We start from the raw sequence: 13,955 nt of genomic DNA, 5'->3' as shown, positions 1-13,955 counted from the left end.
TCCCCTAAATTCTCCCCTGACACGGACGATGCACGGCAGCTAAACGAACCGCGGGCCTCCCCATCGCTGATAGTGACGAGAAACAGTAGCAGAGCACAGCAGAAACTCTTGATTTGCCCGCCACTAACTTGTTTCCGGTTAAAAGCCCAGGAAGTGTGCGCCCCCACCCCCGCTCCCACAGACAACAAACGGTAGTGCTAATTCATCTTGCAGCGCAAGGTTAGCACATCATGCCACTCCATTTAAAATGCATGCAGCCATGTTTTCCAACAGAAGTGTGCTGCCACTTCTTCTACAGCCATTTCCGGTATGTTAGATATTTCTGCACAAGTGAAAGTGATTTATTCCATTGGAACCTGTAACGGCTGTAAACACCAATCATCATCAGATACATTTTCTTCAGGCCCCATGAACACAGTCAAACTCGAATCCAAACTATGATCATATTAAACACGTTGTGCACTTGCAGACACAGACACACACCTAGTGTTTCCCAGTGCTGCTGTGGCTACAATGCAGCTCATCACCATCAGTGTGTGTGAGCAACGGGTGAGTTATGATGTCCTTTGGAGTCCTTTGACTCAGTAAGGTGCTTTACAAGTGCTGATCACTATGAACCTCTGATGTAGAACAAACACCAGAAACAAAAACAAACTGTTTCAACATGTTTTATGAAGGTATGCTCACAGATGACAGCGTTTAAGGTGCATCGAGGTTACAGTGACGTTTATCAGAGCCACTGGGAGGAAGCTCAAGTCCAGCAGCGAGGTGAGAAGAGCTAAATTGATCACAACGCTGCTAATGCTAGTTTTCTCTAAGTTGTTCACAGCAAACATGCAGGCAGCCGGTCGGCGTCAGAGAGTGAGTTTAAGGGTTTCCAAGCTGGAACAAAAAGCGTCACTTGAACAAACACCCACAGCGTCACTAACTGCAGGATTAGGCCACATCAATGAGCTGCTGAGAAGTTTCACCACAAGCGGAACCACCAGGTAAGACGTTCATCACAAACTGTGGAGCTAGGTTATGTTTTTCTCCGCCTGCTTTTGCGATGCATTGTGATAACAGACCAGATGCTGACTATGGTGCGCAGGAGGGGTGTGGTGTGATCGTGTCTTCGGCCACGCTGAACGTTCGGGGCAGCAGCCCAGCACAACGTTCATTTGGCCTTCTGTGCCTTCTGTGCAGATTTAGTGACCTTACCACTGGTGGGGGCTTTCTTTTCCACCCCTTTAATCACTCCCACTGCCACTGTCTGGCGCATGTCACGCACGGCGAAACGCCCTGAAGAGAAAGCATCAATAAAGTGTTTCTGGTGAATGTCTAATTCGGAGCCGTCTAGCAGCTCGGAACAGAACTCACCCAGAGGCGGGTACTCGGAGAAGCTCTCCACACACATCGGCTTGCCGGGAATCATATCCACAATGGCAGCATCTCCAGATTTCAGGGACTTGGGATTGTCCTCGAGCTTCTTTCCAGAGCGCCGGTCGATCTTTTCTTTGAGCTCTGCAAACTTGCAGGCAATATGTGCAGTGTGGCAGTCGAGCACCGGGGCGTAGCCAGCACTGATCTGACCCGGGTGGTTCAGGATAATCACCTGCACACAGGAGAAGGTTTAAGGTCACATGAAAAGGCAAATACTCCTTCTGTGACTCCTCCTGATCAGACCTGGGAGGTGAAGCCAGCAGCCTCTTGTGGGGGGTCATTCCTGCTGTCTCCAGCCACATTGCCACGGCGAATATCCTTCACAGATACGTTCTTAACATTAAAACCCACGTTGTCCCCAGGCAGTGCCTCACTCAGGGCCTCGTGATGCATCTCCACTGACTTGACCTCAGTGGTCACGTTGACAGGAGCAAAGGTCACCACCATGCCAGGTTTTAGGACTCCTGTCTCTACCCGACCCACTGGAACGGTCCCAATACCTGATGGAGAAGCAGGTTAGCAACCTAAAACGGTGCATGCAGTTACAAAAGATTTTGTTTGACTTTTAGGAAGTAAGTCCAGAAAGGATCCATAAATACCGTCAACACAGCAGCAACAATTCACAGGTTCGTTTACAAGTCTAAATCACACAACAACAAGCAACTCTTGCCTTACCTCCAATCTTGTAAACATCCTGCAGAGGCAGGCGAAGAGGCTTGTCGGTGGGCCTAGTGGGAGGCTGAATGGCATCCAGAGCCTCCAGCAGTGTGGTGCCGGAGGAACTCCCATCTTTACGGTTGATCTTCCAGCCCTTAAACCAGGTCATCTGTACATAAGACATAGCTGTTTATAGGCAAGTGCAAATGCTAAAGTCCCACCGAACTAGCCTACAAATCTAGACGCACATCTGCTGAAGCAAAAAGATGTTCCTCTGCACTCCATAGGAGCCTCAGCAGGCCTACCACTGGCCTGAGCAGTACTGTGTTATGCCAGTTTCAGAGCTCTATCCATCTGGCGGGCCGGATGATGGGATGGAGCGGAACAAGATGACTACGGCTTGTTTTAAATGGCTCTGGCATCAACTTTGGACTGGTTTGACTTGGGCTTTCAGCGGATAGAGGTAGTTAAGTCATTTGTTTAGAAAACAATGTATTTGCATTTTCTTCAACAGTGTATGGTGGATTGACCCGTTGACTGACATCCGTAGTGGGGACTCCGTCACGTTGTTAGCTGTCCAATCACATGTGGAGACCGTTTGAAAGACAGCCATAGATTCCGCCCCTCGACTGAACTCTGTCTATGTGTCATGGCCAGACTCTTTACTTACATATAGGATGGCTCTGCAGGCTAGGGCTGAATGTTCTCTAAAACAGCTGCTTTGATCATGTGATTGCGTTGTTGGAAGGGAATTTCGAATGGAAAACAATAGCTTGTTTAGCTCTGATCCTGAACCCAAAGCAGACTTCTGCTACTAATCTAATCTGAACAGCAGATACAGATAAGCTCAGTTAACTAGCAGCTAGAATGAGTGAAAGTCCATCGTTAATGCTTTCACAGGAAATGAGAAAATCCAAATGTAAAAAGTTCAGAGGAAGTTAAAAGAAACGTCTCAGCTCTATCTCATTTAGCAGGTCAAAGGTCAAAGTTCAAGACAAAGCCTCCTCTGTGTGAAAAGAACAGTTCTGGGATAGTAAAATTCTATCTGGACAAACAAAACAACTTCTGGAACAACATATTTTACACAAACAAAAGAGGAGTTTTTTACCCACAATGCAAAGCAGGATGTTTGGAGAAAACCTAACAGCTGTCCTCATGGTCATGCAGGCTGTTTCCCTCCTGTCAGTATGTAGGACTTTTTAGAAATCCGTAAAAGTGACAGCTTTACCAAGTACTGGGATGATGTAGGCAATACATCGTTTTTAATTTTTGCTAAGCTTGTCCCCTGCCCCGTAGGGCCCCGTGTTTTCTGAACTGACCACCGTTCAGCATTAACCCACAGCACTATACAGTACAACCGCTTATGAAGAGTGTTTGAGGACACAAGTAGGCCTGAGATTATTTCTGCTTCAGAGTGGACAGGACTTGTCCACTTTGCTCTCTGTCGCTAACTAAACTCACATTAGGGCTTGGTTCCAACATGTTGTCTCCATTCCAGCCAGAAATGGGGACGAAGGCCACAGTGTCTGGGTTGTAGCCAATCTTCTTGATGTAAGTGCTGACTTCTTTCACGATCTCCTCGTAGCGTTTCTGGCTGTAGTTCGGCTCAGTGGAGTCCATCTTGTTGACGCCAACAATGAGCTGCTTCACCCCCAGTGTGTAGGCGAGCAGGGCGTGTTCACGGGTTTGCCCATTCTTAGAGATGCCAGCTTCAAACTCGCCAACACCAGCAGCCACGATCAAAACGGCGCAATCGGCCTGATAGGAGCAAACAAGGGAGGAGGTGAGGAAGTATCAACTACTTGTAGTTTATTTAACTCCTCTTTCCATTTGAACTGTACCTGAGAAGTCCCAGTGATCATGTTCTTGATGAAGTCCCTGTGTCCTGGGGCATCAATGATGGTGACGTAGTATTTACTGGTCTCAAACTTCCAGAGAGAGATGTCGATGGTGATTCCACGCTCGCGTTCAGCCTTCAGCTTGTCCAAAACCCAGGCATATTTAAACGAGCCTTTTCCCATCTAAAGACAGTAAAGGCGATCATTAAGGACACAACACAAAACATGGTTTTAGTTGTCTTTTTTATGCTTATGCCCACGGCTTAGTGCAGATTTACACTAGAAGTGAAATTCAGGTGATCTGTTGGTCCCCTTTAGTTATGCTGCTATAGGCTTAGACTGCTGGAGGACATTCTGGGTTATCCTGGCTCACCCCTTTAGTTATGCTGCTATAGCATAGTTGTGTGGTGAAATTGGTCCTCAGTATTTGACCTATCCCGTGGGGAACTATGAGCTGCAGACAAGGCCGCGCTCTGGAACTATTTGGTGGTTTAACCCCCCCAACCCCTTTAGAGCTGAGCGTCAAGCAGGGAGTAAGTAAGTAAATTTTACTTATATAGCACTCACCACAGACCGAGAATCACAAAATGCTTCACAAAGATCAAAACAAAATAAAACAAGTCATAAAGTCATTCAATCTTAATGATCTTAAAACAGAAATAGATGAAAATCAGAAAAACAAAGTCATCAAATTATAAAATATCATAAAACAAATGAAAGGTGATTACAAATTCGAGTAAAAATAAATAAATAAATAAATAAATTAGGTAAAACAGCTTTCAGTAGAAGGGTTGTCAGCTGTTTATTCCAAAGTCGGGGTGCAACAGTCTGGAAGGAGCGATCACCTCGATCATATCTGGTCTTTGGATCTTCTAGAAGGTTCTGGTGGGTGGACCTGAGGGCTCGGGTTGGAGCATAAGGCTTTAACAGGTCAGTAATATAGGGAGGAGCTTGACCATGTAGAGCATTGAAAGTTCTAGTCAGGACTCTAAACGAACTCTAAAGTTAACGGGTAACCAGTGCAGAGGCACCAGAATAGGAGTGATGTGTGCTCTTCTGTTTGCTCCAGTTAGGAGCCTCGCTGCAGAGTTCTGGACCAGCTGAAGGCGGTCAAGGGCTTTTAGCTAAAACATGTGAAGAGTGTGTTACAGTAATCTAGACGGGAGGAGATAAAGGCATGGAGAACCATTTTAAGTTCATGTTTGGACACCAACCTTTGCTGTTTGGAGATATTTCTTAAGTGATGAACACAGTTTAGAACCCACATTTTTTAGTGGCCTGCAAGAGACGTTGGTTGGTCAAAAACAACACTCAAATTTCTCAAGTTTGACTTGATGGAATATGTTAAATGACCAAGTTGTTGACTAATCAGGGGAAATTATCAGACGTTCAATCTTTCCAGAGTTTACCGTAATTTCCGGACTATAGAGCGCACCCCAATAAAAGCCGCACCAACAAAAAATAAGGTTTTCTACACACACACACCGCACTCAAATCCAAGCTGCGGCGCTGCGGCCACATGCAGGTCTCCGGCGCACAGCGCATGTACGGCCATAACACAAGATAATTAGACAGAAAGACGCTACACGGAGGTTTTCGTTGTTGTTTTAATTCAACAAAACGGATTTTAAACACGGGTGAACGTGTCTGCAAGTTTAGAAAACAGCACTAATAGCTTTCATATTTCTGGATGTTATAAAATAAAAACAGCACTGGCACGTTATTACCGGTAATCTGCATGTTTAGAAGAGAAGAACAGCGCTGACACAGCATTAATAAGCCCTGGATGATTAGAAAATAAAACCTGCACACAAAACATGCCTGGTTAGTAAATAAAACACACTTGCCTACCAGAAGAAGTCATTCGCTCTCATCTTCCTCCTGTGCACTAAAGCCATTAAAGTCCTCTTCTTCAGTGCCGGAGCTGAACAGCCTCAGAAGAGCTTCATCACATACCTTTTCTGTGGCGATGTCAGTGTCGCTGTCCGTGTCGCTGTCATCATCCCCGGGTGAAGCTGGCTTGAACGAGTTCTTCCCGCTGCCGTCTCCAGCGCCGAACCGTGGATTCATTGCCAAGCTTACGTGCGGCAGCACTGTTTCCCTCCTTTACTGCCAGATCGATGCCTTCAACTTAAATGCGGCAACATATGAACTCATACGTGTAGTTACCATGATGAGGGGGTGTGGATTTGAAAAAGGTTCTTCGTCGTGCCGGCTGCTTGCATGTGCTAAATTAAAATGAGCACTTTCTTCCATTTCCACTTTTGACTTCCACCTGTTTCACTTTCTGCTAAAGCGCCCCCTAGTGGCAGGTGAAGGAAAACCTTCAGTAAAGCTGCACCTCATTATAAGCCGCACGGTTCAAAGCGTGGGAAAAAAGTAGCGGCTTATAGTCCGGAAAATACGGTAACTGAAGGAAGTTATCTTTTTTTTCTCTTTATTTGTTTCATTCAAAGTATTATATATATATATATATATATATATATATATATATATATATATATATACATATATATATATATTCATAACAGAGACCACAGCAGATTTATGCCGAATGAATGAGAACTTTAAAAGGGACAACAAAATACAAAACACTGTTAATAGAACAGCTAAAATGCAGGTAGGGAGTCCTTTTAATAAAGGGTGAGAACAGAAGACTCACCTCTGCAGCCTCCTTCTCAAATTTCTCAATCGTTCGTTTGTCAATGCCTCCACACTTGTAGATGAGGTGGCCGGTGGTGGTGGACTTGCCCGAGTCCACATGTCCTATGACCACAATGTTGATATGGAGCTTCTCCTTCCCCATGGTGGCTCAGCCTGGAAGAGTCATAAAGATACAATCAATAACAGCTAGAGCCCTCGAAGATGACGAAAGCCAAACCTGTTGTCAGGTTTGGGATTGCAACCCCAAGAAGGCGCTACACAAACACTATTTAACAGTGTGGAAAAGAGGTGAAGCGTGTGTGAAGCGGGTTAGAACAGGTGGAGAAAAGTGTGTTGTGTGATGAAAGTGTTTCAGGTGTAAAAGGCAGTTGTGAGACCAGCCATGTTGTCTGGTTTAGAGAGTGTCCACGAGGCAAAGACAAGAGGCACAACTGGAGGTTTCAGAACTGAAGATGTTGACAAGGATGGATGTGATCAGGAATGAGTCCAGCAGAGGGACAGCTCATGTTAGATGTTTGGGAGACATGTCCAGAGGAGGGATTACAGAAGGATGCTGAGTTTGGAGCCACCAGGCAGCAGGCTGAGAGGAAAACCAAAACGAAAATGTATGGGTGTGATGGAAGTGGATAGCAAGTTAGCTGGTGTGAAGATGCAGAAGACATGACTAAATAGAAAAGTTGGCTGTGGACACCTGAAGAGCCCAACGAGAAAAGAGATTTTTCTGATCACACCTTCATTGGTATAGATTTTATAATAATATTGTTTAAAAGCATTAAAACATGTTTACTACACATGAAGTTTAGTTAGACCTGTTCTAGGTCAAAGGTCAGTGCTGTGCACAGGACAAAACTTGGTGTATCAACGTGGCAACCCTTCATTTGGCTCAAGTAGCTCTCAGCTTCACAAACCAGCTAACCCTAACTAACCCTCACCCTAAATGTCTGACGTCACAGCAACGCGGCGTGTGCGTGACCCAAGACGACTCGCGTTGCTTTGATGTTTAAAATGACAAGCAGCATGGATTATAGGTGCCACAGACGCGTTTTCCTGATGCTGCTCTGCGGAGCGGAGGTCATGTCTCAGCAGCATCCGCCTTTTCCAGACACAACTGCGCAGTTTCCTCCGCTGTGGCTGCAGCATGATGTGCGTCACAGAAGCTTCCAGCGTGAGGAATAACCGCAGCTGAAACTGCGCCATCCTAGCCGGAGCAGCAGCCCTCCGCACCTTCTGTTGTTAAATAACAGACAACACTGCAGCTGCATTTACATGACACGTCCCTGGTCACCAGCGACAGTGCGCATCTGAGCAGAGGCGACGCACAGGAAAACGAGCTCCAGCCTACCTTTACCTGTGAGATGGGCGCACTGGTCCACCTGGAGGAAACCGGAGACGCGGCTGTTTGTTGTGCAGAGCGACTCTGACGTAGACGAGCCGGTGATGCGGTGTCAAACGCTGTCAGATGCGTCAGTTACTGAAACTGTGCAGATCGGCCACTAGATGGCGCTCTGCTGCAAGATAGTCAATCCAACTCACGAGGCTGAAGTTCGCTTCCGATTCCGATTCGGGAAACGGCTAAAGGGCCATTACACCCAGTTTTTCTCTGCTCTGACCATCTTTAATCTGCTCCAGCTCAAAACTACAACAGCCACACTGTTCAAACCTGTTCTAGAGTATTCTACAATAATACCAGACTGCACACAACCTTGTTTGGGATTTGTGAAACCTTTCCCTGATTTGTGAAACTTCAACAAAGCCTGATTTATGCGGGGGGGGGGGGGGGGGGGGGTGTTCAGCATCTGGACAATACTGGAACAGCTGTAGCTCAAAAACTACAACAGCCACACTGTTCAAACCTGTTCTAGATTATTCTATAGTAGCAGATCAAATAAAACACAGTGTGGGATTTGTGAAACCTTTCCCTGACTTGTAAAACTTCAACAAAGCCTTAAAAATTCACACAAATGCTAGATCAGAGTAGGAATAGGCAAGGTGAACCAGAGTCTGAAATTAGGAAAATTTTCTGTGGAAAATTAGTGAACACATGTTATTAAAAAGCACAATAAATCTTGAAAAAGGTTTTCTAATGAACCGTTTTATGTAACACAGGCATCAGCAAAAGCACTCGAAAAGGTCCAAAGGCTAACCAGGGCTGAGGCAGTGGAAAAGATTGAGCATGGTGAGATGGATGAGAGGTAAGACAATCTGAGTCACTGAAAGATATCTGCAAGAAAAAGATTTTTGTATGTCTTTGGGAATGGAGAAATATATAATACCTGAAAAATTCCTTTTTTGCAGCGAAAAAGCGGAACTTCTCATGAAACTGAAAACAGAAATGGAGAGACGTTCAATTCTCTGAAGTTCTCTGGAATGTGGAGAATAAAAAGGTTTGAGGCTGAATATTTCTGCTGGTTTTGAATTAAGACACTCAAACATCAAAGTAATTTTTGCATACTGTAAATCCTCTAATAGAGGCCCGGGCCTGTATTTGACTCAAGCTCATCAAGCTCCAGGCCTTTATTGGAAGGAGGATCAGAATTAGAGGCAGGCCTCAATTTCTATTTGAGCAAAATGAACTAATGGTTCGCTGGAGTTTTTGACAATTAAAATTGCGCCCACATTTTCAAAGTTAAACACATTTCTTTTAACAACGGTAGTTTCTGCTTCAGCCCTCTCCCCCCTCCCCCTGCTTCAGCCCTCTCCCCCCTCCCCCTGCGCAGCAGCCGCAAACTCACTGATGCGCCTGCAGCCTCTCGGAGTTCCTGCTGCTCTAAACATTAAAATAATTATTTCATTTTCTGTTCCTCACTTCTGATGACCTTCAATGGTGTCTGTTTGTTGCAACCAGCAGGTACAAAAACTAACTTGTTTTTATTTGACTATTTTTCTGTTCTGCCTGTTTATTATCTTCCTGCATCTCCTCTCAGTCCTAAAGAGAAACTGCTACCTGGGTTCATATATATTCACCTCATGAGTTACCTTTGAACTGCAGTTCTAAAAGATCTACCGACCGCTAAAACAGCGGAGTGCTCGCCGGCCACAGTGAGGTGCGTCACCGAGGACAAAACAGGTGATGCGCCCTGCTCCACAGCAGCGAAACGCATCAGGCACAAATAAAAGAATAAAAGACAGAAAACATAAAAGGAAATGAGTCGGCATGAACAATTGCGTGTTAAATTAGTTTTTGAGGTGGCGACACCTGATGTGATAATGTTACTGTGGCCGTGCTCAGGACGCAGATGTCTGGAGCGCGTCAACAATCAGAGCTTTGCATGCGCAAGCTGGTTAAGGTTAGGATGGGGGTGAGGGGAAGGTTAAATTGCAAGAGGGTAAAGGTCACAATTTGGTTAAATGTCCGTTTTACGGCGGGTGTCGGTACCGACGCCCTGGCACAGCGCGTTGCCCCCCCGAGCGCAGGAGCTCGTCACCTGCTGACAGCAGGCTGCTGTGTTTTCCGACAGTGTGTAAGTGTGACACGCAGCTGGAGGTGTGACATCACAAAATTCTGCTGTTTCTTATCTGGAAACTACGTCTTGGGTGTAATGGCCCTTTAGCCGTTTCCCCGAATCGGAATCGGAAGCGAACTTCAGCCTCGTATCCGTAGAGGTTGCATTTTCACTGAGATGATGGATCAAAATGTGCAGATCTGCATTAAAGTGCATCTGTGCTGAAATTAAATCAAAAACTTTATAAAATCATTTTGGATCCAACTTTTGTTCTTCAGCTTTTAATTTAATTCTAAAATAAGAAATCATTCATCATTCTGTGAGTTTTACTAATTATTTTCTGAATCTGCAAACTCATCAGAACTGTTGTTTTTGTTGTTAGCCTGACTTATCAGCGTCCACGTTAACCTGAGCCGGTTGTTGCAGGGAACAGAAACGCTGCAGTAAAACAAATCTTCCACATTGTATTTTTGCTTTAAAGTCACTGAAATATCAGAACACCAAACAAACGTTATCCTGGATAAAACCAATGCTGGATCCTGGATCTGCGTGAAAGAATCCCTAGACCTACATAGCTATAAAAACAAGCGAACTCTAACCCTTAGAAGCACACCTGCTAGCTTTAAACACACAAACTAGCTGTAGACCTTACTGGTTTAAAACATAATCAGACATACGCCATCTAACTAGCTGCAAACTTACTAACTAGCTCTAAAACTCACTAGTTGTGAACATCCAGTTCTATCCAGTGTCTGATAAGTGACTTTTGTCCTCCTCCTCACAGAATCGACTTAATGGGACATCACTAAAGATTTAAGGATCTTTTCTAATCACTAAATGAAATCAATAAGTGATGCTGACATGTCGCCATCACCCAATAATCACAACATTCCATCAAATTCCCACCAAAAAAACTGCAGGAGTCAGGAAGTGTCAGTCTGACTCTTTTTATTTTCCAACACCAGCTTTGAGCTTCTTCATGATAAAAACAAAAAACAGAAACAAAGTTGTTTTAAACTGGTTTCAGAAAAAGACCGGCATTAATAGGTCCAGTAGTAAGTCCAGTACACAAAGATGACATCATCGTAACTTTAGGGAATATAAAAATAACTTTACATAAAAAACAATCCACAGTTGGCCAGCAACTGTAGTCATAAAAATATGTTTCACAAAAGTTTTTATCAAATACGGACGACTAGGTTTAATCTGGGCACTGCTCTGGGTTACAGCGTTCCTATGAAAGCCTCTGAAGGACCGCCGTTTAAGTGAACGTATTTAAAGTGGAGTTTAGCCTCAGCCATGAGGAACTGCCGAACTTAGTCAGGCTGAAACAACTGGAGCCATCTTTCAGAAACCGCTCTCCGTTTAGAAGCAAAACAACAAGATGCTGTTTGTCCACACGATCAGACATCCTCAAATCAACCTTCACAAACACACAAGCACCAACAGAAAACCATGAGATGTCTTTATTCCGCCGGCAGACAGTTTCCGTTCTGCATGATGGCTGGGGTGCAGAGGTTCAGGTTGGACACCCTCCTGTAGACGAAGTGGAAGGTGTGAGCGAGCGGCCGGCTGTGCAGCCCGGCCTTGATCAGCTGGGGGTGTGTGTCCGGAGCCAGCTGCTGGCTGGTGTCCTCGTCCACCAGGAACATGGCGTAGTTCTCCGGGTCGGGGATCTTAAACTTGTAGGCGCAGAGCGAGCAGACCTCCTCTATGGTGGTGTAGGGATTCACCTGCAGGGTTTTAGCCGTGCAGCCTGAGCCCACCTCCTGCAGCGCCACGCGGAGGAAGTTCTGCAGAACACAAACATCGGCTGTTAACCGTGAAGGCAGTGAGAGTGAAGCGATGATGGCGTACGAGGGTGGGTGGAAAAAATGGCAATAGATAAATAAAGACGTGGGGGGGGGGGGGGGGGGGTATTTCTGTTGTATATTTATAGGCGAATATTTAAACAACCCTACATTTACAGGAAAAAAGACACACACACACACACACACACACACACACACACACAGTGACCCTAACTCAGGGATTCAAGTGCAGGAAATCTGAAGACATGCAGCTCTTCCACCAGGGGGCGCTATCGCTGTTTATTCCTTCATGCATTTTCAGTTCACTTTGATTTGTCACAACTTTGACTCACTGCCTGGACGTTCAAGGTGGGCTCAGCTCAGGTGAGATACCTGGAAGTCGTCCACAGACGGCACCGAGCGCTGGGCGGTTCGCCGGCGGTGCCACTGGTGCAGCGTGTTCCGGGCCTCGGAGCTCAGAACACGGGCCGCCTGCTCTTCCTGGAAGTTCTTAATGAGTGCCATGGCCCCATAGGCGCTGGTCAGGTAGTACCCACCTGAAGGAAAACACTTTTCATTTGTTGTGATTCATAAAATAAAATATTAGGCGTGTTTTTCATTTTGGTTTATTTGAGCCTTTACGTTTTTCTAAACGACATCTTAACTGTCTTTGTGCTTGTAATGCTTTTGTTTTGCAGCTTTGTTTCGTAAACGAACTTCTTCAAAGGAAGTGACATAAACGGGCTTAAAGAGAACCCGATCAGCTGATCTGAGTTATGAAGAAAAAAAACAGCTGATTCCAGAGGAAATGTTTCCCTTTTCTCCTGAACAGAAGAGGTGAGATCCTTCCTGTGGTTCTGACTCAGAAAGGCACTCACGCGAGCGCGGGGGTCACCGTTCACTAAAGATGTCTTTGTGGTTTCATTCAAAGATCTGTGAGGAATTCCTACCTTCTCCTTGGAGCAGAGACGGGTCCAGCAGCTCCATCATGTACTGGATCTCCGTGTCCAGCTGCGGCATGTTGCATTGCGCCACCACGTATGTCAGCATGGGCAGGAAGTCGTCGGCGCCGTACATCCTTCCTGTGAGGAAAAACGCGCAGGTGAAACGGGGTCTGATGGAAGGACACCGTTGAGACTCTAAAGGTGAGACTTCTCTGTACCAGAGTTGTCCTGCATGATGGTGTAGATGAGTTTACACACTCGCAGCAGCAGCGACACCTTCTTCTCAGGTGAGTACACCTTCCTCATGTTCAGGAACTTCTGTCGGATTTTCTCGATGGCCACCGAGTCGGGGGGCACAGCGCCGTCCACGCCCATCTCCTGAGGCCTCTTGGTCTTGGCCACAGCCAGGTTCTCCCTGAGCTGCTGCAACGCCCCGCTGCTCACCTGCAGCAGGTAAACGGCTTCATCAGAAATGAGTTCGTCATTTACAGTGTGGGGAGGGGGGCTCGTCTCTCACCTGGAAGTCCTGCAGAATCGCCTCAATGACACTCTTCAGAGGTTTCAGGACACATTTGTGCATGGCTGTCTCTAGAACTCGGTCTGAACAGGAACACACACACACACACACACTTACATAAAAAGACAGTTTCCAGATAAGAAACAGCTGAACTTTGTGATGTCACACCTCCAGCTGCGTGTCACACTTACACACCGAGGAAGTCGGTGTGTACAAACAGAAACCTCTCCGTCACGCCGGAGTAAATCCTAAAACTTCCTCCTCTGAGACAAAAATAAACCCTAAAACCAAACAGTGACTCTGAACCACTGACCTTGAGTTTACGTCATAGTCTGTGGAGGAACGTTTCAGTAAAACACGCCAAAAACATTTCAAATGTGGAAATATCTTTTAAAGTTTTCACATTAACTGTGTTATAGTTTAATTTTAAGGCGGTTGAGAAAGAGTGAAACGAGGTCATCTAGTGGGGGCACCAGGTATTACAAGGCCAACCAGGAAGCTCGGGTCAAAGCCAGTTAGCCTAAGCGGCATCGTCTGTGAGTGCTGTGCGTTTCTTCTGTTTAATCATGTTAGCTGAAGACTGAAATCTACATTTTGTGTTGAATTTGTAATCTTTTGACTTCCTGTAAAGTGGTCGTGTTTCTGTACTTTATGTTTTTCAGCCTTACACGTGCCTCGTT

The 13,955-nt window shown here is 45.7% G+C and overlaps 2 protein-coding genes across 5 annotated transcripts in view; both read right to left on the bottom strand.

Annotated features, from left to right (window-relative positions):
- Positions 1-992: 992 nt before the first annotated feature.
- On the bottom strand, positions 993-8,068 carry LOC107396771 (elongation factor 1-alpha 1). Of its 2 annotated transcripts, none has more exons than XM_015976612.3 (8): positions 7,930-8,068; positions 6,580-6,734; positions 3,921-4,100; positions 3,541-3,837; positions 2,098-2,248; positions 1,666-1,922; positions 1,360-1,594; positions 993-1,281 (listed from the first exon to the last, which is right to left on the bottom strand). In XM_015976612.3, exons 2-8 carry the CDS (start codon positions 6,721-6,723, stop codon positions 1,157-1,159), a joined length of 1,389 nt encoding a protein of 462 aa, XP_015832098.1. In that variant the 5' UTR covers positions 6,724-6,734; positions 7,930-8,068; the 3' UTR covers positions 993-1,156. The 2 variants fall into 2 exon arrangements, with proteins under 2 accessions (XP_015832098.1, XP_015832097.1); XM_015976611.3 differs by having other exon boundaries at positions 7,924-8,064.
- Positions 8,069-11,285: 3,217 nt separating this feature from the next.
- The window catches only part of LOC107396769 (ras and Rab interactor 2), a 46,487-nt gene continuing 43,817 nt past the window's right edge, over positions 11,286-13,955 (bottom strand). For 2 of the 3 annotated variants that reach the window (XM_015976606.3, XM_015976607.3), the window contains 5 exons: positions 13,276-13,358; positions 12,977-13,202; positions 12,765-12,896; positions 12,208-12,371; positions 11,286-11,817 (listed from right to left, as the gene is read on the bottom strand). In XM_015976606.3, the coding sequence (XP_015832092.1) occupies positions 11,491-11,817; positions 12,208-12,371; positions 12,765-12,896; positions 12,977-13,202; positions 13,276-13,358 (932 nt within the window). In that variant the 3' untranslated portion in view covers positions 11,286-11,490. Of the gene's footprint in view, positions 11,818-12,167; positions 12,372-12,764; positions 12,897-12,976; positions 13,203-13,275; positions 13,359-13,955 lie in introns of all 3 variants that reach the window. The other variant, XM_015976608.3, reaches the window with a different exon arrangement.

Source organism: Nothobranchius furzeri, chromosome 6 (genome assembly GCF_043380555.1).
Source record: "Nothobranchius furzeri strain GRZ-AD chromosome 6, NfurGRZ-RIMD1, whole genome shotgun sequence".
In the NCBI taxonomy this organism is placed as follows: Eukaryota; Metazoa; Chordata; class Actinopteri; order Cyprinodontiformes; family Nothobranchiidae; genus Nothobranchius; species Nothobranchius furzeri.
Note: the sequence above shows the minus strand (reverse complement) of the source record. Positions and strands in the feature narration are given on the sequence as shown.